General features: G+C 42.0%; 1 protein-coding gene across 2 annotated transcripts in view; it reads left to right on the top strand.

Annotated features, from left to right (window-relative positions):
• The window catches only part of pip4k2aa (phosphatidylinositol-5-phosphate 4-kinase, type II, alpha a), a 291,639-nt gene that overhangs the window by 136,671 nt on the left and 128,333 nt on the right, over positions 1 to 26,635 (top strand). For both annotated transcript variants that reach the window (XM_073054652.1, XM_073054651.1), the window contains exon 2: positions 22,245 to 22,342. In XM_073054652.1, coding sequence (XP_072910753.1) covers positions 22,278 to 22,342 — 65 coding nt within the window. In that variant the 5' untranslated portion in view covers positions 22,245 to 22,277. The remainder of the gene's footprint in view (positions 1 to 22,244; positions 22,343 to 26,635) is intronic.

Here is a 26,635-nt window from a genome sequence, read left to right as displayed (position 1 = left end):
ATATGGCAACTGCTCTGTTCGCAGCTCAGTGCATCATAGCAACTAGCCTCCCCTTTGGACTCTATATGCCTCAGTAAAGCCACCAGTGTCAGCAAAGTCCCGAGCCAGCCCAGGCATTCTCTCCTCTCCCCTCCCTCAGCAGATAGAAGATACAAAAGCCTAAAGCACCAGGCTCAAGGACAGCTTCTATCCCACTGTTATCAGACTCTTTAATGGACCTCTTGTACGATAAGATGGACTCCTGATCTTGCACTTTATCGTTTACTTATACTGCACTTTTTGGTAGCTTTTACACTTTATTTTGCATTTTTATTATTTTACCATACGCTAGGAAAATGCACTGTAATTATTTGTGCTGTATAAGTGGTATGCAAGACAGGTTTTTCATTATATTTTGGTACATGTGACAATAACAACCCAAAGCCTCTGTGCTGTAAGAACACATAACCAGAAAAGGCAAATTTAGCCTTCGTATTACATTAACCAGTGCACATGGGGCCATTGTTTGGGGCTGTAATGTTCACAAGCTAGAGATCATGAATTCAATCCCTCTATTGAAGCTTGATACAGGAAATGCAGTGATATACTGGGCAAAGTGTAGAAAAAACTATGAAACCTCTTGATGGCCTTGCAGGGCTCACTAGCAATGAATGAGAGTAATGAATCACTTAAACCAAAGTTCTCCAGATCTGAAGAACAAATGCTTTGAAAATCCAGTTAATAATGTTCTTTTAAAAGTGAATACTGGTCTTAATGCTGCGAGCCCACGATTGCCTCTATTCCTCACCGATTAAAGCTTCGAGGAAGATTGAAATAATTGAGGCGAGAGTGGAAACGAGTGGTCGTTCAGTGCTTCTACCAGCCTCTCGCTCGCTGCTGCTGGAGGTCTGTGTGTAACGTGTTTCCTCCCCCTCCCCCTCCCATAGGTCCATAGGTTCGAATGGTCGGTCTCTCCCTCTCACTTGCTGCTGTTGGAAGTCTGTGTCTAACAGTCTCCCTCCTCAACTCTCCCCTCTCCCCCACTCTCCTCTCCCTCCCTGTTCCGGGGTTCAAATGGTCTGTCTCTCCCTCTGGCTGGATGGTGCCCGAGTCCTGGGCCTAGGACAAGGTATAATCGATGCAGCTTATGGATTGCCTCTTTCGTTCACGTTATGATGTGTTTCTGGTTGCTTTTGTTACGAACCCCGTAACTGGGTCACTTACCAGCAAAGATAGAGAGGTCCGCTGAAGTCTGATGGTACTATTTTTAAACGTTTTTATTTATAAAGGGGCACAAAAGTAAGGTTAATACAAACATTCAGATAATATACGTCGTCAATACTCAATCTAAAGCGCGGGTATAGTAATAATCAACAATAAGAAGTGGCTCTATCGTTTTGTCTAGGGGTAAAAATATTGTCCGATGGAAATATAAAAGTCTCGCCAGTTCATACAGGCTTTTAGCCGTTTGGGGACCGCTGGGTTTTCACTGGTTGGAGAGAGAAAGAATTTTGGTGAGAAAATAAACTTGCCAGCCTTTTGGACTCAAACCGTTGAATCGGGAACGTGGGTTCCCCGTTGTCAGTTCGAAATCCTTTTCGGTGTTATCAGCCACTCGTTCCCCAAGCTCGGGGAACCGAATCACACGTGGCTCCCGAACAGCTTCCCGTCATCACGGGAGCGATGAGCGATGGTGTCTCCTTCTGGTGCGTCGCTGGGGTACTGCCTCCTGCAGTCCCCTTTTTATCGTGACTGGCAGATTTGTAGATGTCAATCAAGGTGGGGTGATACAATCCCCACCCCACATTGCCCGAGGGTGTCCATGTCCCTGATAGCTGGCACGTAGTATAGAGTCGCAATTCACACAGGTGTCTCTAAGAACAATGGTCAAATCCGTTGCATTGTCTCTCATTTCCTGGGTCCAAGACCCGTACTAATAGTGATCTTGCGATTCTCCGGAAGGAGGGGGCTGGTCCCGCACCCTTCGGCCCCTCAGAGCTGTGGTACATTCATAACACTTTTTTGTTGCTATTTTGTGTGATTCTGATCGGGGCAGGCTGGCTCTATGGCCTGAAGTTAATGAACGACGCAGAGCTAGGTTGAACTGAATATGCCTGGAATGGTTCGATGATTTATAGTTTGGTGTTTTATAGTCCTGATTGAGAAGTTGCAGAACTTGGGCCTCTGTACCTCCCTCTGCAACTGGATCCTCGACTTCCTAATCAGAAGACCAGAATCTGTGCGGATTGGTGATAGCATATCCTCCTCACTGATGATCATCACTGGCGCACCTCAGGAGTGTGTGCTTAGCTCACTCCTCTACTCTCTATATACACATGACTGTGTGGCTAGGCATAGCTCAAACACCATCTATAAATTTGCTGATGATACAACCATTGTTGGTAGAATATCAGGTGATGACGAGAGGGCGTACAGGAGTGAGATATGCCAACTAGTGGAATGGTGCCGCAGCAACAACCTGGCACTCAATGTCAGTAAGACAAAAGAGCTGATTGTGGACTTCAGGAAGGGTAAGATGAAGGAACACATACCAATCCTCAAAGGGATCAGAAGTGTAGAGAGTGAGCAGCTTCAAGTTCCTGGGTGTCACGATCTCTGAGGATCTAACCTGGTCCCAACATATTGATGTAGTGATAAAGAAGGCATGACAGCGGCTATACTTCGTTAGGAGTTTAAAGAGATTTGGCATGTCAACAAATGCACTCCAAAACTACCATAGTTATACCTTGGAGAGCATTCTGACAGGCTGAATCACTGTCTGGTATGGAGGGGCTACAGCACAGGACCGAAAGAAGCTGCAGAGGGTTGTAAATCTAGTCAGCTCCATCTTGGGTACTAGCCTACAAAGTACTCAGGACATCTTCAGGGAGTGGTGTCTCAGAAATGCGGTGTCCAGGGCATGCCCTTTTCTCACTGTTACCATCAGGAAGAAGATACAGAAGCCTAAAGACACACACTCAGCGATTCAGGAACAGCTTCTTCCCCTCTGCCATCCGATTCCTAAATGGACATTGAACCCTTGGACACTACCTCACTTTTTTTTAATATACAGTATTTCTGTTTTATGCACTTTTTAAAAATCTGTTCAATATATGTATACTGTAATTGATTTACTTGTATTTATTATTTTTTCCCTTCTAGATTATGTATTGCATTGAACTGCTGCTGCTAATTTAACAAATTTCACGTCACATGCCCGTGATAATAAACCTGATTCTGATATTCTGTGTTTTTCACTTTTTTTTTGTTATTTGCATAATTTGCTCTTTTTTTCTGTGTCAGGTGTTTGATGTTTTTCTTTGAACAGGTTCCATGGTTGTCTTTCTTTGTTTCATGACTCTGTATGGGAAAACAAAATTCGGGGTTGTATAATGCATGCATATTTTGACAATAAATGTACATTCAATCTTTGAATTTCAGAATTGCTTCAAGAATCGGAATTTGAGCTGGATTCCAAAATGAGCATACAGTATTCACATTTATTCTTTAGTGGAAGCAATTTCATGGTGCGGTGCATTTTAAATGACAGTATTTGAATAGCTGGATAAATTTACTGCAGGTATCTTGCCAAGGAAGATATACATTTGTTCTACATGTTTGGAAAAGAAAACAACACTATAATTTCAAGGTTTGAAATACGTGATGTTCCTTCTCGGTATTGCACTAAATTATAAAAGTGAAAATGTTAATTAATCCATCTTTCCTGTAAGATAATTATAAGTTACAAATGTAATTTTTTATATTTTGGTGAATGCTTTGATTATTCAAAGTATGATTCACTTAACAGCTAAAGATACAAAGAAGAGGTTGGTGAAACTCTGGAATTCTCTAACTAAAGGGGTGTGTAGGCTAGATCACTGATGGTATTTGAGAAAGAGATTTATTTTTTGAAATGTTAAGGAATGGAGGCGTATGTGGATCTAGTGTAGAGGGAGAGTTGTGGCCTGGGGTAGATCAGCCGTGATCTCGTTGAATGTTGAAGTAGGCTGGAGGGCCCGATCACTAAATGTTTGAAACATGGCATTCTCAGAGTAGCAATGTTGACCTTGTAAACCATTAACTTACAAAATTGATACTTGCAGGAATGTTATAAACTTCAGCAATGCTTTCAGCATTCTGGAGATTTAAGACATAGTTCCCTACTTATTTTTGTAAAATTTAGTTAAAATTAATATATTTCAAGATCCATCTCTACAATGCTTAATCAATTATTTTGCGTTGAGTCTCTGAATTAAATCTAATCTCAGATCTTGTGCTGATCCAAGTTTAAAGCTGTCACAGTAAATTATTTTTAAATAGCCATTTGTTTTATTATTTCCTTTTTCATCAATGCTTTAGCGGTTCACATGGACGGGGATTTTTAAATGCAGACCATCTTCTCTGTATTGAACTATTACTCATGAACACATTGCGAAAAGGAATTGCTGACGGGACATGTTTCTCCCATACAGAGAGGAAATGAATGTTAATGTACAAGTTACTCTGGATGGTTCTGACACCATCTTGTTACTCGTCAACAAAGCTTAGAGACAAATTGCTTTTCTAAATAGCTCAAAAATAAAGATAAGGGAAGTGGCACTTGGAACAGAAAGACAAAATGGGCATAGAAATCGTAAGGCAGGTTACAGCATGTACCCAGGTGATGAACGCTGGACTATGGACACTTGTTGACACAAATGTGCTCCCATTGTGGTCACTTCTACTTTACAAAAAGACCACTGGACAACTTGATGGCCAAAAGAGCATCTTTATCTGGGACGGCAAATGATATTTACAATACAGAGGCTTGCAGGTACCTCGTGCGGCCTGGGTGGAGGAACTATATACAATGCATACTGGGAGTAAAAAAGAGCAGAAGTAAAGACCCCCGCCAACCCCGGACCCCGCCTCTTGCTGCCGACAGCTTCCTGATTAGTATTAACTTACTTTTAATAATACTCACATTACAACACTTCTCCCCCTTTAAAATCCAACATTCCCCAAATATAGAAGAACTGAGAAATGAAAACAGTGGTATCATTAGGAACAGGTTACCAATACAAAAACACCAAAAAAAAATGGCAAATTGAACATTCAATCTAACAACAAAAGAAACTATCCAATCAAAGATTCAGTCTGTCAGGAGGTTTGCGAGGGCGCTGTGATCTACGCACTACCCCCGGTGACCCAGCAGGCACTGCTGGTGAGGATGTTTTGGGTGGATCTAGTGTTGGGGACACGAGAGGGGTCTGTGTGTCCGTGAGAGAATGGTCATCCTCTTCGGGGGACTCTGCCCTCTCTGCCAGTGTCTCTCCCTCTGGCAAAGTCACTGGTGGACATGCTTCCCCAGTAGTCTGTCTCACCATTGGAAACTCCATGGAACCGTTTACCTCTGAGCCGGAATCATGACGCAGGCGCACGTGGTCTGGATGTCTGCGGAAAACCTCTTGTGCTTGAGCAAAGGTCTTGTCTGTTAAATCACAGTCATTGATTTTGATGATACATTCATTCTCCTGGAGCAGGTTCTCTTCTCTTGAATGGCTGTTCTCTTCAATACCACGAATACCCAGGCCAAGGAATCTTCCACTCAGCGTAGAGTTAAAAGGCACCACATGGATTCCCAGGGGGCAGCCGCCTCCAGAAAATTCTACTTTCTTTGTCAAATCACTTAGATTGCTTTCTGAATGTTTGTCTGGTGGTCCTGGAGGCTCTGTTCTTACATCGTCTGCGGGTGCCCCGTTTGCTACGGTTACGATTGGCTTCACATGCAGGTTCCTGTTAGCGGGATGATCAGGCTGAGATGCACCTTGCTGTAACTGGGCAGGTGGTACAAAAGCTGGGTCACTGCTTCACTGTACTAGAAGTGGCATGCTGGCTTCCAGTGCCGAGGGGGTAACTTCAATTGCTCCTGTAATAGGCTGAAGAGCCGCAAGCTGCGCTGCGAGCTCACTCTCAAATGTGTCCGGACTATGTCTGTCACTCACATTGCCATCGTGACTTCATCTGCACGCTGCACCTCATGCTCTTCCGTCATGTGTGCATATTTAAATTCATGCCAGTTGAGCCGGATTTTATGAAGCCAATCGCAGCCCAGAAGACTGGGCCCACTGCCTTTAGCTATCACCAGCCTGGCTTCAGCCTTCTGACCCCTGGCCAAAATATCCACATATAACACCCCTAAATGAGGTATGGGCTGCCCCATATAGGTCCTGAGTTGGAGCTTGGACGGTCTGATGGGAGGCAGGTTGGATCCCTATGTCCTCCTGTAGGTCTCTTCACTAATGACTGATGCAGTAGCCCCTGAATCAATCTTGAACTTAATGTCCTTTCCCTTGACAGTGACTGTGACATAATATGGTTCAGGTGGTCCCTCATCCGTTTCCACCCCAAACATGTTGTAGACACACGCTGCCTCCTTGTCTGCTTCTCCCAGGTGGTGTGTGGCTGCCTGAGTCTGTTGAGCTTTCCCCTGCCCAGGCTTAACCTCACCCTTTATACTCCTGCACTTTTTAACTAAATGTCCCTTTTTGCTACAAGCATGACACAGTATCTTTGAATTTACAAACATTTGCATAGTGCGTTCCTCCACACCAAAAACATTCCACCCGCTGCACAGCCGCCGACTGCGACCCCCCCCCCCCCCATATCCTTTCCAAGATGGCGGCGCAACGCAGCTTGCAGCGGCCACTCCGGAGCTGATTATCTGTTATTTGTGAAGTGCGGTACCATGCACAATCATAATCGATTGAAAACGGACGTGGGAGCACAGAGGAACATCTGGAAATCTCCAGGAAGACCTTCTTCGTTGCTGCTGCTGCTGTGAGGTCCGGGACTCTGCTGGGAATAACAGGCCCCCAGTCCTCGGGGTCACGTTGCCGATGGCCGTTGGCGGGACCGTTTTAATACGCTCGGCAGAGGATGGTGCTCGGAGAAGCTGTGCCAGAGGGGATGGTCGTCGGCTCGGAGGTTCGACAGACTTGGAGTCCGCTGTGGTCAGGTCGCTTTCGGTGTGTGCTGCGTCTGCGAGGCTGAGTCGGGCGGCGCCGTGGAAGTCCATGGGGGGGTATTCCCTTCTGCCGCCGGCGTGGGATGGCAAGTCTGTTGGGACCCTGAGGACTTGTGGAAACTGTGTGGTGGTTTCTTTTGAACTTATAGTCCTTTAACATCTTTGGACTATTTTTACTGTGCCCATAGTCTTTTTTATCAATTATGCTATTGTTTGCACTGTTGTAACTATATGTTGTAACTATGTGGTTTTGTGCAGGTCATGTAGCTTTCGTTTTTGGTCTTGTTTTGTCTGGTGGGATTGGAGCTCCTTTCCGGGGAACGTGCTAAGATGGTAGCGCGATATTAATACACAGCAGCCTCTCCGGACTCTGGATTGGGGATTGCCAAATGTTATGTGGATTTTCTAGTGTAGTCTGTTTTGACATATCATTTTGTGATATCATTCTGGAGGAACATTGTCTCATTTTTTAACTGCATTGCATTTGTGGTTTCTAAATGACAATAAACTGAATCTGAATCTGATATCCTTGGCATTATTAGCAGCCAACTCCATGCCTTGACCAATCTCTAGGGCTGTCTTGAAAGTCAACGGTGGGGTTTCCCCCAACAAGCGACATTGTACGGCGTCATTATTAATGCTGCATACTAACCTATCACGGAGCATATCATCCAACACGGCTCCGAAATCGCAATGCTCCAATAGCTGCCGAAGCTCAGCCACAAAACCGCCCACAGACTGACCTGACTTCCGGACAGGGCTGTGAAACCTGAACCGTTGAACTATCACCGAAGGCTTCGGATTGTGGTGGTTCCCCACGAGCTTGACCAGTTCGCCGTATGGAATTTCTCCCGGTTTCCGCGGTGTAGCTAAGTTCCGTATCAGCTTGTAAGTCCTTGCCCCACGTACACTCAGGAGAATAGAGCGCTTCTTAGCCTCCTCAGTAATTCCATTAGCACAGAAAAAGTGGCCCAACCTTTCCTCGTACTCCAGCCACTCCTCGATTTGCTCGTCGAACACACTGACCATGCCGAACGTAGCCATCCGAACATGAGGCTCCTCGCCTGCTCACAGCTCCTGATCGAAAACGGGGCTGACCCATCCACAAAACCAGTTTACCTTGTCGCCAAAAATAATGTGGTAACTTCTACTTTACAAAAAGACCACTCGACAACTTGATGGCCAAAAGAGCATCTTTATCTGGGACGGCAAATGATATTTACAATACAGAGGCTTCCCGGTACCTCGTGCGGCCTGGGTGGAGGAACTACATACAACGCATACTGGGAGTAAACAAGAGTGGAAGTAAAGACCCCGCCAACCCCGGATCCCACATCTTGCTACCAACAGCTTCCCGATTAATATTAACTTACTTTTAATAATACTCACATTACAACACCCATAATGTTGCTAAATTCTGACATGATATCCTATGAGTGGCAGACCTTTCTCACAGCACCAGCTCCCTCTCCCTGACCTTCACCATCTCCCTCTCTCTCTCTCTCTCCTAAATCTGCCATGTGCTGATGATTAAATTATACAGAGACAGGGTTAATTTAAATATTTAAGTTAATGGATTGTTTTTGTAGTTACTACACTGTATTAAGTTTTAAATCATTATAATTTTTCTAAAGCTGATTTAATAAGGATTATACAGCACTGTGCATATTAATCCCACTGCAAAAAATAGTAAAGATGGACTATTCCACTGAAGTTTTTGCATCATGATTCCACTTTTAACAGGTTCAAACACTCTTATAATGTTGAAAGCACAGTGGAAAAGCCAGGAGGTTGCTCCTGGGGGAGCATTTTTATGGCATGTTTCTCAAATAACCTCTGTCAACCTAGATTAGCTCCTCGCCTTCACATGAAGCTTAGCAACTAAGCCCGGTGGAACCACTTCTACTGACAGGAGAAGGGCAAAGGTGGGTTATTAGCATCTTCAAATCTATCGGTTGGGCAGATAGGGCTCGTCAGCCTTGGTTGGCAGCTCATCTAGGAGAAGGCAAACTCCAATCTCAAATCTCTGCCACCTTGCAGCTATGGAGAAGGCTACGGGAGTAAACCCCGAGGGAAAAATCCGGAGCTGGATTCCCTAAGGCAGTCCTATGTTGAGTTCAATATTGACTGGCATCCGCTGGTTCCAGAATGTGTCAGTCTCTGCTGTTCCTTTGGATTCATCAGCTACATGGAGAGGGGAGCCTCCTACATAGACACCAGCCAGCTTGTTCTCCGTATTGTATTGCCCTGGCTTGCTTATCATGTAGACAGCTGGGGTGCAACACCCATGGTCGACCCAGACCAACAGCAAGCCTTGTTTATTTTGCTCATCTGAGAAAAAAGCTGATTTCTCACTTGAACAGACTTCTGGATGAAAATGTTTAGATGATATTGAGCCAAACACAAACAAATGGAACTAGCTCAGATAGGGAACATAGGCAAGTCAGACTTGTTTCTATGCTGCATGACTGTGGTTAAATGCTGGTATATTGTTGAGTTCATATAAATTGAGTTCAATTGAGTCAAAGGATGCCAGATCTAGTTTTACTCTTTCTCTTTTCAGCACCTCTCTCTCCCACCCTCCTCTCATTTGTGTTAAATGTAATATTTACAATTTTTAAACAATTGCTTAAACTATGTCTGCCATACAGTGCACAAGTATTCAGCCCCCACAACTATTTTCACATCTTACTATCTCATTTTCTAAATGTAAGATATGTTGAAGTAGGATTTTTAAGCTAATCTATAAATCATTGTGCATCATGTCAAATCAAAAGAAAAATTCCAAAACCTGTCAACAATTTACTAAAACTTAAAAACCAAAATTGTGAGGCTGAAAATGTATTCATCCCCTTTGTAATTACAATGCTAACTTTCCCCAGGTGCAATTTGTATATTACCTTACCAACTCACCCAATTTGCTGATGTAGGAAATTGGAGAATCACTTGTTTTCATTGAATTTGTAAGAATAGATATCCTCTCTCACTTTAACGTCCAACAGTATGGTAGATTTTCAGCAGATCAAACCAAAATGAAGACAAAGAGTGTAAGAAATAGAAGCAGGAGTAAGCCTGTCGAGCCTGCTGCACCATTCATAGTATCATGGCTGATCTGACCATGGAGCAAAAGGGTGTTCAAGACAAGTCAGGGAAATGATAATAGAGAGGGACAAGTCTGGGGAAGGGTACAAGACCATCTCCAAACCACTGACTGTACCTCGGAGCTCAGTGCAGTCCATCGTGAAGAAGTGGAAAAGATATGAAACCACAGCCACACTGCCTCGATCAGGCCACCCCTCTAAACTTGGCTATGAAGTAGAATGGTTACTTGTAAGAGACGCTACTGTGACTCCAAAAGTCACTCTGAGTGAGCTGCAGAAGTCGGTGGCTGCGACTGGAGATGAAGTTTTTGGTCCTACAATCTCTAAGGTCTTGCAAAAAAACGGGCATTTATGGAATAGTGGCAAGGAAGAAGCCCAGGCTTTTTAAAAAAAAAAGCATATATCCTTGCCCATAAAGACTACAAAATGTCACATAGAAGATATTTTAAAGATGTGAAAGAAGTTCTTGTGGTCATATGAGACTAAAGTGGAACTTTATGGCTTCAGCACTAAGTGGTACATGTGGCATAAGTCCAATACTGCACATAAGGCAGGTAACACCATCCCTACTGTAAAGTGTGCTGGAGGTAACTTCATGCCATCGGGATGCTTTACAGCAGCAGGGACTGGAAATTTGGTCAGGATTGATGGGACAGTGAATACTGTTAAATACAGAGAGCTCCTTGATTTAAAAAAAACTGCTAGCCTCTGCCAGAAAGCTTAAACTGGGGAGGAAGTTTGTCTTTCAGCAGGACAACGACCCAAAGCACACAGCCAAAGCAACCATGGAGTGGCCTCAAATGAAGAAAATTAATGGCCCAGTCAGAGTCCTGATCGTATCTGGATTGAACGTCTCTGGCAGGACCTCAGGATTGCTGTCCACTGCCACTCCCCACCTTGGCTGGCACAACTTGAAAAATTTTGCAAGGAGGAATGGACAAATCCTGCCCTATCACATTGTGCAAAACTAATAGAGACTAATCCAGAAGTCTACTGGCTGTAATAGCTGGGAGAGGTGGTTCAACTAAGTACTGAGCTAAAGGGGATGAATACTTTTGAACTGCTAACATTTCAATTTTTGAGATTTTAATTTTTCAAGTTTCATAATTTCCCCCATTATTTTGTGCTCTACTGTGGACAGAAAAGGAGCATGTGATTCTCAAATAAAAATTCTCAGTTAAATTGTTCAAAGTCCCTGGCTGTAATACTCATTTATGTGAACAAAGAGTTGAAGGCAGAACACTTCGACAAGACACTGTATATTACTGAAGGAAGTTTTTCTTTGTATTAATTGCTGAATAAAGATATATAAATAACTAATGAATAATTTGCAAATGTCTTAAAATGTTGTGGTGAACGGATGTTAAAATATTGAATGGGTTAAAATAATAAAAGGAAGTAATAATGGATTTAGCATCCATAAAAAATGAATAAGTTGCCAGGCCTGGGTGAAATATATTACAGGTTGTAAAGGAAGGAAGGGAGGAGACTCCAGGGCTCTGATTGCAATTCTTCAGTCCTTCCTGGCCACATGAGTGGTACGAGAGGATTCGAGAACTAGAGTCAGTGGGAGGAAGGGATAAACCAGCTAATTACAAGCCAATTTAGTTTGACTTCAGTTATGGAAAAAAAATTGAATCCTTTCCAGTAACAGTAGTGTGGTTGTTAGCACAATACATTACAGTACAGGTGACCTGGTTCAATTCACAATCCAAAGACGTACCAGTCGGTAAGTTAATTGGTCATTGGGGATTGCTGGGTGCCATGGCTGGAAGGGCCTGCTCTGTGCTGTATCTCAATAAACAATTTAAATAACCTTTATTTAGAAAGGTAGGAATCAGTCAAGGACAATCAGTTGAATATGTTTAGGGTCAGATTAATGGAATTCCTTCAGGAGGTAAAAAGATTTTTTGATTGAAAGCTGTGCATTTTATGTAGTCTACATGGATTTCAACAGAGTAAAGACTCCTGAAATCCAAGGGATATTGACAAATTGGATCGAAAGTTAACACAGAGAAAGAACGCATGGGGCGATAGTTGACGTATGTTTTTGAGACTGGAAGCTATTATCTCTGGGATTCCATCGGGCTTTGCACTCAGTTCCCTAGGTTTGGGGACATCATAAAAACATTAGCAGATGATGCAAAAATTGACCTTGTGGTTGATAAGTTGGTTTATTATTGAAACATTCATCTTGCATTCCATTCATGCAGATAATTACAACAGCGCACTGACAGCATACAAGGTAATGCAGTATAGGTAGATAAGGTAAATGATCATAGCTAGGTAGATTTTGAGGTCAAGATTCTGTCTTATCATACTACGGAACTTTTCAACATTGTTATAACGTGTACAGAAACTGTCCTTGAGCATGCTGGCTCATACTTTCAGGCTTTTGTATTGGAGGACCGGTTTGTCGAGTACCTCCACTCCATCTGCCAGAAGCAGATTTTCCCAGTGGCCAGCCATTTTAATTTCTATCCCCATTCCCGTTCTGACATGTCAGACCATGGCCTTCTTTTGCCACAGTGTGGCCAGTCTCGGGGTGCAGGAGCAACATCTCATATTCTGTCTCCAACCAACTGACATGAATATCAATTTCTTCTTCAGGTAATTTTTTTCCCTGCCCTTCCCTCTTCTTCTAGGCCCCACCCTGGCCTCTTACCTCTCCTCATCTGCATCTACTCCTCCTGATGCCATTCCTTCTTCCCTTTCTCCTATGGTCCACTCTGCTCTCCTATCAGGTTTCTTCATCTCCAGTTGTTCATCTTTCCCACCCACCTGGCTTCACCTAGCTAGTCCTCATTCCCCTCCCACCACCTTTCTATTCTGGCATCTCCCCCCCCCCCCCTTCCCTTCCATCCACGAAGAAGGGACTCAGCTCAAAACATTGACTGTTTACTCATAATGCTGCCTAATCTGCTGAGTTTCTCCAGCATATTGAGTGTGTGGCTTTGTACCTTTACAAAGTTCAAAGTCAATTTATTTTCAAAGTGTGTATATGTCACCATACATCCTTGAGTTTCATTTTCTTGTGGGCATACTCAATAAATCCAAGAAACATAATAGAATCTGAAATCCTGAACCTGACAGGATGGACAAACAACCAATGTGCAAAAGACAACAAACTGCAAAACTCAGTAAATGAATGGACGGGCAAATAAATAATAAATATATTATTTGAGTAAATAGGCAGATGACTGAATAAATAGATGGGCAAATTAATAAATAAATAAACGAATGAATGAATAAACAAACAAATGATAAATATCGAGGACATGAGGTGAAGAGTCCTTGAACATGAGTCCATAGGTTGTGGCAACAGTTCAGTGATGGGGCAAGTGAAGCTGTCAAGAGCCTAGTGATTGAAACTTAGAAACCTAAAAAACCTACAGCATAATACAGGCCTTTTGCTCACAAAGCTGTGCCAAACATGTCCTTACCTTAGAAATTACCTAGGATTACCCGTAGCCCTCTATTTTTCTAAGCTCCATGTACCTATCCAGGAGTCTCTTAAAATACCCTATCGTATCCACCTCTACCACCACCGTCACCAGCAGCCCATTCCACACACGCGCCACTCTCTGCTTAAAAAACTTACTCCTGACATCTCCTCTGTACCTACTTCCAAGCACCTTAGAACTGTGCCCTCCTGTGCTAGCCATTTCAGCCCTGGGGAAAAGGCTCTGACTATCCACACGATTGGGGGGGGGGGAATAACTGTTCCTTAATCTGTTAGTGTGGGTTCTGAGGCCCTTGTACCCTCTTCCTGATGGCAGCAGCGAGAAGCAAGCACTGCCCGAGGGGAGAGAATGGAGAATGACCAGGCTGGGTGGCTGCTTTACCAAGGCAGTCCGTGGGGGGGAGGCTGACAAGTAGAGGTGGGTGTAGTTGGTCAGGCAGAAAAGTGCAAATGGAATTGAACTTGGAGGGAACAATGCATTTAGGGAAGTGCTTCTGAGCAGGAGATATAGTACAATGGTGCAGAGCAGCAGAAAGTCTTGTATGTCCACAGTTTGTTACAGTAGGTCAGGCTGATAAGATGGTTAAAAGGGCACACTGGTTGTTTCCCTTTATCAGATATAATGTAGGAGCAGGGGGTTAGGCTCGCTACAGTCTTGGTCCCTGTTGAAGAAAAGGTGTGATTTGCTTGAAGAGTACCCTGAAAAGGCTTAGGAGGGTGTTGCCAGAACTGGAAAATTATAGCAGTGAGGATATTTTGGATTAGCTGAGGGGTTTTTTTTTGGAGCAGAGGATGTTGAGGGATGACAGTTGAGATATATAAAATGTTATGGGGCATTGCTGGACAGAGGAACACAAAATTCCCTTTGTGGATGGGGTTAAAACCCAGTGGGGAAGAGTTGATGCACTTGATGGAAATTGAGTGAGAGATGGGGGAAAGATTTATTTTACCTAGAGAATGGAACAAGCTTGGAGATATTTGCCCGAGTGGTGGTAGTGGCAGAAATGGTCACCACATTTTGAATTACTGACGCAAGAATCTGGGTCCTGGTTTATCTCCAGCAATTGCGTAACAGAGGACCCTCTGATCTATGGGCTGTTCCCAGGGGCACACATTGACGCAGTTCTACACTGAGTGTAACACCCCTACGAGCTCTTTTAGGCTTTTCTGATACCTTAGAACTCATCTTGCTAACGGTTGCACAAAATATATGAGATAAAGCGCAGATGCTCACAGGCACGTGCTTAAGCAATGGCGGCTACAGTGCAGTTCCGGGAGAGGAGCTCGGCTGCTGAGGGTGCGCTGCCTTTTTTTGTAACAGTGAAAACACCTTCTGTTAGCGAAAACAAGTAACTAATGTAGGTCTTTCGTAACAGTGAGGTGTCGTAGAGCGAGCGTCCGAAAAACGGGAGCCACCTGTACTACAAAGAGAAATTCTCTTCCCTCAATGCCCTTCCTCCCCCACACTGAATCAATTCCTGCAAGTATACAGTATATGTGTTTGTGTATATATACTGCTGCAAAATAAAATACTTCATGGTATATGTGAGTGATGATGAACCTGATCCTGATAGGGGTCTCTATTGTCTACTGAGAGTGGGAGGGGACAGGGAGAGGGGAATCATCATGTTTGGGGAGAAAGGAAAGAGCAGGAAGCACCAGAAATACATTCTGTAATGATAAATAAACACATTGTTTGAGAGCAAATGACCTTGGCCTTGTGTCTGACAGCTGGGTATGTCTGCACCTACACCACCCCTCACCCTGGCTCTCCTCCTCTATCACCTGTCCCACACCCCTCCCATGGTGCTCTGCCATCACTGTTCCCAACATCCTTTGCTCCCATCAGATTTACAAGCATTATATATATATATATATATATATATATATATAATATGTGTGTGTGCCTAAGACATTTGCACAGTACTATAGACTTAATCAAATATATTAGTCCTTATACCAAACAATTTTGTGGAAGATCAGATTGGAAAATCAGCCTCTCTTTGGTTTAGTCATTGACTTTAGTTCGGCATTCTATACTGTGATCCCCTCCAAGCTGATCGCCAAACTTCGCCAGCTTGGTATCAGCTCATCGCTCTGCAATTGGACCTTGGATTTTCTGACTAACAGACCCCAATCTGTTAAGTTAGACAACCTGTTCTCCTCCATTCTCACCCTGGTGCCACAAGGCTGTGTGCTGAGCCCTCTTCTGTACTCCCTTTTCACCTATGGCTGCGTTCCTGTACATGGTTCTAACTCCATAATCAAGTTCGCAGACGACACCACGGTGATTGGCCTGATCAGGGGGGATGACGAGACGGCCTACAGGGACGAGGTCCAGCACCTGGCCATGTGGTGTGCCGACAACAACCTGGCCCTTAACACCCAGAAGACCAAGGAGATTATTCTGGACTTCAGGCATGCTAGGAGCCACACTCACGTCCCCATCTACATCAAAGGAGCTGTAGTGGAGCGTGTATCAAGCTTCAAATTCCTTGGTGTCCGCATTTCCGATGATCCCACCTGGTCCCTGAACTCCTCCATCCTGATCAAAAAGGTGCAACAGCGCCTTTATTTCCTGCAGAGCATCAAGAAAGCTCACCTCTGTCCCAGGATACTGACGAACTTTTACCGCTGTACCATTGAGAGCATACTCACCAACTGCACCTCAGTGTGGTCTGGCAATTGTCCCGTATCGGACCGCAAAGCACTCCAGTGTGTGGTGAAAACTGCCCAGCGGATTATCGGCACTCAATTGCCCACCTTAACAACACCTACCATAAACGCTGCCTGGGCAGGGCAAAAAGCATTATCAAGGATGCATATCACCCTAACCATGGACTTTTTATTCTCCTCCCATCCGGTAGGTGCTACAGGAGCCTCTGCTCCCACACCAGCAGGCACAGGAAGAGCTTCTTCCCTGAGGCTGTGACCCTGCTGAACCTCACATCACAGCGCTAAGCAGTATTGCACCCACATTGTACTGTCTCAGTACTTTTATATTTGTGTGCTGTAGCACTTTTTATTCGCAGTTATTTTGTAAATAACACTATTCTTTTGCACTTCTGGTTAGATGCTAATTGCATTTCATTGACTTTGTATCTGTACTCGGCACAATGACAATAAAGTTGAATCTAATCTAATCTATCCGTGGACCACCCATGAGGCTGAAGTATCCTGAACTTTAAGATTCTCACTGTTTACATTCTGGGTTCTGATGATGGACTCCGGAATCTCTCTTGGAGTGCTGGCTTTTTTGGAAAGCCCACTGAACCTGGTGTCATTTATTCTTTTAAATTGCTGAATGATTCCATTTGTTTACATGAAAGGGAAATTGTTCTGAAGGAAATGGGTAGTTTCCTAGTAGTTATATTTAAAATTAATTTAGTTCATTTAAATAGATTGAATTGTTTTCCTCAATGTATTTAATTATTTCTAAGTGTTTTATTAAAATTCTATTTGTTTTTTAAGTGTTGATTTTCACTAAGAGTCTTTTTTATTGTTGAATATTCAATAACATAGACATCATGGAGATAGAGGTTTAACAATTTTCCCAGCCATTTGTCTTAACAGCGTGGTTTGACCAGTGAGAATCTTAAAGTTCAGGACACTTCAGTCTCATGGGGAGGTGCTGGTTTTCCAAACTGATCTTTCACTAAATTGTTTGGTACAAGTATAAGGACTGAGCTTTGGGAATCAAATTGGCATTGCAAAGGATGGCCAATGTCAAAGAAGGGAAAAATGCCCTTCATAGTTACTCTAGTTTGGTGTTGCTACAGAAATACCACTAATATCTGCATCTCTGATTATTGCAGCTGGTAATTCACTTAGGCAATCAAATCTAAACAATCACACATGCCAGATGTGCATCTTGGCCCTATGTGGACCCAGTGCACTTAAGACCCTGGAGATTTCCTAAAATGTCTCATTTTCTTGTAAGTACACATTACTTCCACAATGAATGTTGTAGCCACCCAAGTAAAACTTCAAATGCAGCTTTTTCCAGTGTATGTTTCATTATGTATCATGCAGATCATGTCTTTAACATAACCAATGCAATGCTTTCCTGTTAACTTTACATTTTAATTTATTTTAGTATCTCTGGTATAATGTAGGGTTACTATAAAATTCAATTGCCGCTTTAATATAGTTCTTCTAATCCCAATCTGAAAATGGAGTCTGTAGTTTTGTATAATAGCTTCTGCCTGAAATTAATTACATACTTTTAGCTTTTCTCCCCAGAAAGCTCCCCCCATAACTTGCAAACACAAGAGTATAATATTGCACTTTTGTAAAGTGAACTTCAATTTGTTAGGTGATTAGCAGCAGTTTGAATTATAAAATATTCAATGATTGTTGCTAACAGACCAATAACAACAAAACAATAACATCAATATAAATGTATCCTAACCCATTAGCATTGAGCAATTTTCCCAATGGGTAAAATTTACATTCTTGACAGTGCATACAGTTGATCTGAACAATTAAATTTTCTGTTGCTGGATTTAAGAAGTCTTCAGGTGATTAAATAGGCTAATCCTTTACAAAATGGATGTAAGATAGCGACTCATTAATTTTTTTTTGCTTTCAGCTGTTTTAAATAGTTTAAATAGGTATCTCCCTGTTCACCAGCATTTACATTGGGCTGGTAATTGGGTTATTTCCAGCTATGTGGAGTCCTGATTTGGGATTTTAGTTTTAAAAAGAACAGAATTCATTATTCTACTGCATAGAGTCTTGCCACCTTCAGAAGTTTTCTGATGACTCTGCCATAGTTGGATGCATCAGCAAGTGAGATGAGGCGGAGTACAGGGCTACGGTGGGAAACTTTGTCACATGGTGTGAGCAGAATCATCTGCAGCTTAATGTGAAAAAGACTGGTGGTGGACCTGAGGAGGGCTAAGGCACCGGTCACCCCTGTTTCCATCCAAGAGGTCAGTGTGGACATGATGGTGGATTACAAATACCTGGGGATACAAATGGACAATAAACTGGACTGGTCAAAGAACACTGAGGCTGTCTGCAAGAAAGGTCAGAGCCGTCTCTACTTCCTGAGGAGACTGAGGTCCTTTAACATCTGCCGGAAGATGCTGAGGATGTTCTACAAGTCTGTGGTGGCCAGTGCTATCATGTTTGCTGTTGTGTGCTGGGGCAGCAGGCTGAAGGTAGCAGACACCAACAGAATCAACAAACTCATTTGTAAGGCCAGTGATGTTGTGGGGATGGAACTGGACTCTCTGACAGTGGTGTCTGAAAAGAGGATGCTGTCCAAGTTGCGTGCCATCTTGGACAATGTCTCCCATCTACTCCATAATGTACTGGTTAGGCAAAGGAGTACATTCAGCCAGAGACTCATTCCACCGAGATGCAACACTGAGCGTCATAGGAAGTCATTCCTGCCTGTGGCCGTCAAACTTTACAACTCCTCCCTCAGAGTGTCAGACACCCTGAGCCAATAGGCTGGACCTAGACTTATTTCCACTTGGAATAATTTACTTCATTATTTAATTATTTATGGTTTATATTGCTATATTTCTACACTATTCTTGGTTGTTGCGACTGTAACGAAACCCAATTTCCCTCGGGATCAATAAAATATGTCTGTCTGTCTATGGTAAAATACTTCTATTTGAGGTTGTGATTACAATCATCTGATGTAACAGTTGACAATAGGGTACACTTTCATTTCACTCTGATCCTCTTGAATACTTGTGATTGTGCCGAGGATGAACAATTGACTAGGCCTCATTGCTACCTAACATGGAGGGTCTGAGTTGGGGAGAAAGCAGAAGAATGGGGTTGAGAGTGATAATACATCAGCCATGATGGATTGGCAGAGCAGATCTCGATGGGCTAAATGTCCTAATTCTGCTCCTCTATCTTTTGGTCTTATGAGTATGGAAGCCCCTTAGACAATGAAATAAAGCTACATGAGTGACAGTAGTGTTGTTATTTTAAAAAATAAGGTAACACATCGTAGATGTATTGACCATGAGTATAAAAGTTTCATACTGTTTCTTCTTTGGTATAGATTTTTACTATAAATGATGCTTTTTAATTAAAAAGAAATTGAACAAGTTACTGACCAAGTCACTTTCCCCTGACTGCAACACCCGCTTGTTCAAGAATCAAGATGCAAGATTGCTTAATGTTATTTCCAGTACACAAGTGTAGAGGAGAACAAAATAATTGTCATCCAGATCTGATGCAGCACAAAAGCAACACAATAAAAGAACACAAAAAAGATGCAATAAATGTTGTGTGTGTGTGTGTGTGTGTAAATATATATAAAAGACAGCTTATATACATTGATTGTATGTTCATAAAGTGGTGCTAGTCACAGGAGTGTCTGTACATAAGGTGGGTTAGTGGGTGGAAGTGTTGATCAGCTTTACTGCTTGGGGAAAGTAACTGTGGTTGAGTCTGGTGTCCTGCCATGGATGCTATGTAGCCTCCTCCCTGATGGGAATGGGACAAGCAGTCATAAACAAGATGGGTGGAATCCTTCACGATGTTACTGGCTCTTTTCTGGCACCATTCTCTATATATGTCCTTGATGGAGGATGGGCTGGTACCGGTGATACACCGGGAAGTTCTGACTTCCCACTGTAGAGCCTTCCTGACTGCCGCAGTGCGGTTTCTGCAGCATGCAGCGATGCAGCTTGCTAAATGCTCTCTGCTGCACAGTTGTAGGATGATGTGAGTATTGATGTGATGGTACGTCTCTCATTTGCCTCCATAGAAGATAGAAGCATTGGTGAGCTTTCCTGATGAGTTCTGGGGTAATGAGAGGTGGTGTGAGATGTGCACTCCCAGGAGTTTGAAACTGCTCACAGTTTCCACTGCTGTGCCACTGATGTAAAGAGGGATGCCAGGAATCTCAACTCTGCATTCCTGTTTATCCATAGTAAACTTTCATCCCTCTGCTTATTAAGAATATATCGACATCTTCCTTTAAAGTTATTCAATTACTTTGTTTCCACTGTTCTTTGAGGAACGATGTCCCAAAGACATTTAACCCACTAAAGGCAATAAAATTGCCTCATCTCTGACACAGATGGATAAACCTTTATTTCTAAGCAGGGACACCTTATTCTGAATTCCCCCACAACAGAAAGCAGTCTTTCCACACCCCTGCTCTCAAGACTCCTCAGGATCTTGTATATCTCAGCCATTCTATCTTGCTCTTCTAAAATCAAACATATACTAGTCCACCCGATTGCTTTATAACATTTGCCAAAATAGATATATTCCTGTTTTTGTATATAATATTCCAAATTGCTAGAACATTGTGCTCACACTTAATCTATATTCCTCTGTAGATGAAAATCAAATTCACTTTCCCATTTCTGACAAGCTTCTTTTTGACCCAAGATTTTGACGCTGTTGCACATTCCTGAAATGCTGCCTACCCGCTAGGGTGTTTACAACATTCTCTGCTTTTAATATTTATGTGCACATCCTCTTCACAACCAGCATTCCTGTCATCATCATCAGAGTTAATAGCCATTCTTTTGCTGGGAAGGTGCCAGAACATGGTGACCCATTGCAAACTGCTCCTTGCAGATCTACTCATTATTTCTATTATTATCATTCTGCTGTTTTACCTTATTCCATCCATGCCAGAGTGTTACCTATTTGGTTGTTCTCTATGATTTTCTTACTTTACAAAGTAAATAATTAAAGTCATTTCATCCAAGCTGAACCAAAATCTCTAGACCTCCCAGTTTCTGAAAAATGTAATTTAATCAAGATTTCAAAGTTGCCTCTCTATAATGCTTTTATTCTTTGCGGTTATACACTTCATCTCAGAATCAGAATCGGGTTTAATGTCACCAGCGTATATCGTGAAATATGTTGTCTTTACAATAGTAGTACAATGCAATACATAACATTCCAGAAAAAAAAACTTGAATTACAGTTAAAAAAATGAATGGTTAAATTCAATAAGTAGTGTAAAAATAAAAATAAAAATAACAAAATAGTGAGGTAGTGTTCGTGGGGTCAGTGTCCATTCAGAAATTGGATGGCAGAGGGTAAGAAGCATTTCCTGAATCATTTAATGTGTGCCTTCAGGCTTCTGTACCTCCTTCCTGGTGGTCGCAATAGGAACAAGGGTGCTTAATGATGGATGCCACGTTTTTGAGGCATTGCTCCTTGAAGATGGCCTGGATACTACAGAGGCTAGCCCCCACGAAGGAGCTGACTAAGTTTACAACACCCTGCAGCTTACTTTGAACCTGTGCAGTAGGTTTCATGATCATGCAAGAAAATGTATTGAAATTGCAATAAAGTTGCAAAAAGAACTGATTATTAGGAGAATAAACAATTAGACAAAAGCAAGCCAGAATGGAGATTAGTTACAATTAAATTTTAAATATGTATTAAAATTCACCATGCTGGTTTCCTAATAAGCAATGGATATTTTGAAAAATTTGCCAAAGCATTCTGAGGGCAGAATAGCTAAAGTACAAGTTTGATGACCAGAATCAGTTTTTCTTGTTTTGTTCATGTGCTCTAAACACTTTGAGCCAGGCTTTTTTTCCATTAATATTATAAATGCCAAGGGTCAGATATTCTGTATAACGTCTTTGTTAGAAGTTACCCTAATATAAAAAATGACACTTTTTCCTAACATTAACACTGTAAACACAGTATATTTAGTATATTTTTAGAAGTTACCTTTTTCTTTCAGATCAATGAGTTGAGTCATGTCCAAATTCCAATTATGTTGATGCCAGATGACTTCAAAGCCTACAGCAAGATGAAAGTGGACAACCACCTTTTCAATAAGTAAGTCGATTACCTTGTAATCTGTTTAATTGCTGTTTTCTAATTACATTTGAAGGTAATTTTTGCAAAGTGAAATGTGCAATGATTTCAATTTTTCTTTACGTTTTTACATTATGTTGCATCAACTTGCACGAGAATTTAGACAGTTCTCACTCACAGAGAGAATAAAAGCAAAATGCTGGAGAGGGTCCACAGGTCAAACAACATTTGTGGAGAGAAAAACAAGGTTAGCATTTCAGGTCGATGAGCTTTCAAACGTTATCAATCAGAAATGTTAACACTGTTTCTGCTCACCAACATTATTGCTTGTGCAACAGATGGGGCACCATCAATGACAAGACACCACAGTAGGGTTATTACTTTCTTGAATAAAGCTGATGTTGAACATATTTACCTTTCACTATGTAATTTACAGACAACATCTTATCGCGAAAGTCCTAAGTGATCAGCTGCACAAATCATTAAATACTGTTATCACAGTGGTAAATAAAATAATGTCCCATGCTCTCAATTCTCGACTATTTCAAAAGCTTTGTACTGAGAATGAGGAACAGTTCACACACTTGCAGCTGCACACAGAAGTAAGATGGCTCTCAAGACAAAACTGCCTGAGACACTTCTATGCACTTTGTGATAAAACTCTTTGAAGACTCGATTGCTTCATTCAATAATCAACTCAAGAATATTAGGTGTGACATTGCTTATTTATCAAAATTATTCGCAAAGTTTAATGAAATCAATCTTCAGTTGCAAGGAAATGGTGAGTCAAATCAGTCGTCTCCACATGTCTGTTCACGTTAACTGTATTTAAGTGCAACATTGGCTGTCACAACCTTTACCAATATTTGTGCCTCTCCAAGTTGGAAGAAAAAGATGATAATCTTCAAGTATACTGTCAGAGAGACATGTCAGTGAGATTTCAGGGTTTTCCCTTGATCTAAATTGCAGATTGGGTAATAAATCCATTCCTGAACACTTGTAATGAAGAATTACAGGAAGGATGAAAGAAGAAAGATCTTGGCCTGAAACACCAAATGTTATTCATCTCCATATATGCTGCCTTACTTGTTGAGTTCCTCTGGCTTTTTGTGTGTGTTGCTCTGGATTTCCGGTACCTGCAGAATTTTTTATGTTTATGCTGGGTATACAGCATTTTTAAAATATATTTTCAATCACTCACAGGTACTCTTTACTTAATTTGGCTTCTGATAGGTTGTCGAGATCTCAAACTTATTGACAAACAAAAATATAGATGCTTATTATATATCACTGAAAGCCGGAGAGCATTTGATAACCTTTGCAGTATTTTTTGTTTCAATTTAAAACTGTAACATGTATTTAGTTGACTTGATCTCTTGGGAAAGATTTAAAAATGAGGTATTGAACAACAGAATGACAGGTAATTAGTTTATCAGTTCGGTCATGTATACTGAAATGCAACAAAGAGCTTTTGGTTGCATGCTACCCAGACGGGTCATTCAAAACACACAAGAGAAAAAGCAGTAACAGATTGCAGAATGGTGGCTGTACAGTCCAAGAGTGCTTTTAGGTGGAGCAGAAACTTGTTGTGGATGGAGGACTGAAGAGCACTCTAAAATTATCAAAAACAGGTGTCCAGAGGAATTCTTGATTGTTAGAGTTAGGGTTATTTGACAGCTGAAATTGTAGCTGATAAAATTCCAGAATATGACAAGAACTCAACAGTAAGGGCTTTCAAAAACATAGACAAATCTTCTGCTTCAATTTTGTAGAAGTTTCAGAACAGATGCAAATCGTGGAGGTACAAGGGACTGCACATAGAATCACGGAGTTATACAACCCAAAATCAGGCCCTTCAGCCCAACTGCTCCATGCCTACCAAGCTGCTGCATCCAAGCTAGATCCATAACATTCTAAACCTTTCCAAAGCATGTCCAATTCTCTTTCAGAAGTTGTTATTGTATCTGCCTCAACCATTTCCTGAGGCAACTTATTCCACATAGGTACAACCTTTTGTTGAAAAAATGTTGCCCCTCAAGTTCCTAATAAAACTTTCCCCTCTCACCTTAAACCTATGCTCTCTAATTCTTGATTCCCCAACCTGAGAAAAAGACAGAGCTCATTCACTCGATCTACACCTCTCATGATTTTATACACCATTAGAAGGTCATCTCTCAGTCTCTTGTGCTCTAAGGAATAAAGTCCTAGCCTGTCTGTCCTGCCCTTATAACTTAGTCCCTTAGGACCTGGCAATGTCTCTGTAATTCTTGTTTGTACTCTTTCCAATTTAATGGCTTTGTTCCAATAGCAGGGCAATCAGAATTGAACACAATACTCTAAGTACATCCTTGTCAATTTCGTGTACAACCGCATCACGATCTGCCAACATATATACTCAGTGTCCTGACTTATAAAGGCCAATGTGCCAAAATCCTCCACCATCCTGTTTATATTCACTTTCAGAGAACCATGTACTTGTTTGCCAAGATCCTCTGTTCAGCAGCACTCCCTGGGGCCCTGCCATTCCCTGTGAAAGTCCTACTTTGATTTGACCAAAATGTAACATCTCACACTTAACTGAATTAAACTCCAATTGCCATTCCTCAGCTGAACAGGGGAAGATACCCCTGTAATTTTTGTTATCTTTCTTCATCTTCCATTATACACCAATTTTGGTGTCATCTGCAAACTTATTAACCAAGCCTTAAATGTTTTTTGATTGAAGTTGTTGATACAGATGACAAACAATGACAGCACAGCGCTAGTCGTGGGCTTCCAGCTGAGAAACAATCTTCCTCAAGGGTTTCGGCCCGAAACGTCGTCACTCCTGATGAAGGGTTTTGGCCCGAAACGTCGTCATTACCTCCTCCCATAGATGCTGTCTGGCCTGCTGAGTTCTGCCAGCATTTTGTGTTTTTATTTTTTTTCCACCATCACCTTCTGTTTTCCACCACCAAGCCAACTGTGTATGCAATTAGCCAGCTCTCCATGGATTCCAAATGGGTTTAACCTCCCAGAGCAGCCTACTGTTTAGAACCTATCAAAGGCCTTACTGAAGTTCATATAAAACACATTGACTGCCATTCCTCGTTGGCTTTCTGGGTCACAAGATCAAAAAACTCAAAAAAATAAAAATCTTAACATATGATTTTTCATGCACAAAGCCACGCTGATTACCTTTAATTAACCCTTATCTTTTCAGATGTATGTATGTCTTATACCCTCAGAATCCTTTCTGGTCTGTAGTTCCCAGGATTTTTTTTGCCGCCCTCCTTAAATGAAGGCACAATATTCACTAATCTCCCATCTACCAATACCTCACTCATGCTGATAATGATGCAGATTTCTCAGCCAGGGGACCCGTCTGCCTCAGGGCTCACCACCAGGTTCAAGAACAGTGACTACCCCTCAACCATTAGGCTCTTACACAAAAGGAGATAACTGCACTCATTTAAGGATTCTTTTATCTTGTTATTTCATGCTCATTATTTATTGCTATTTATTATTTCCAGTAGCACATTTTGTTCACAGTTTACAGATTCTGTTTACAGATAGATAGATGATAGATAGATAGATAGATACTTTATTCATCCCCATGGGGAAATTCAACATTTTTCCAATGTCCCATACACTTATTGTATCAAAAACTAATTACATACAATACTTAACTCAGTATAAATATGATATGCATCTAAAATCACCTTCTCAAAAAAAGCATTAATAAATAGCTTCTAAAAAGTTCTTAAATAGTTTACTAAAATACATTGAATGGTAACTTAAGCTCAGTCATAACCCCGGCACTTTAACATATCTTTCCCCTGGCGGTTGAATTGTAAAGCCGAATGGCATTGGGGAGTATTGACCTCTTCATCCTGTCTGAGGAGCATTGCATCGATAGCAACCTGCCGCTGAAGCTGCTTCTCTGTCTCTGGATGGTGCTATGCAGTGGATGTTCAGGGTTTTCCATGATTGACCGTAGCCTACTCAGCGCCCTTCGCTCTGCTACCGATGTCATACTCTCCAGTTCTGTGCTCACGACAGAGCCCGCCTTCCTTACCAGCTTATTAAGACGTGAGGCGTCCCTCTTCTTAATGCTGCCTCCCCAACACGCCACCACAAAGAAGAGGGCGCTCTCCACAACTGACCTATAGAACATCTTCAGCATCTCACTACAAACATTGAATGACGCCAACCTTCTAAGGAAGTACATTCGACTCTGTGCCTTCCTGCACAAGGCATCTGTGTTGGCAGTCCAGTCTAGCTTCTCGTCTAACTGCACTCCCAGATACTTGTAGGTCTTAACCTGCTCCACAC

This window comes from Hemitrygon akajei, chromosome 8 (genome assembly GCF_048418815.1).
Source record: "Hemitrygon akajei chromosome 8, sHemAka1.3, whole genome shotgun sequence".
Classification (NCBI taxonomy): Eukaryota; Metazoa; Chordata; class Chondrichthyes; order Myliobatiformes; family Dasyatidae; genus Hemitrygon; species Hemitrygon akajei.
The sequence above is the reverse complement of the archived record's forward strand: the minus strand, read 5'-3'. Positions and strand labels throughout refer to the sequence as shown.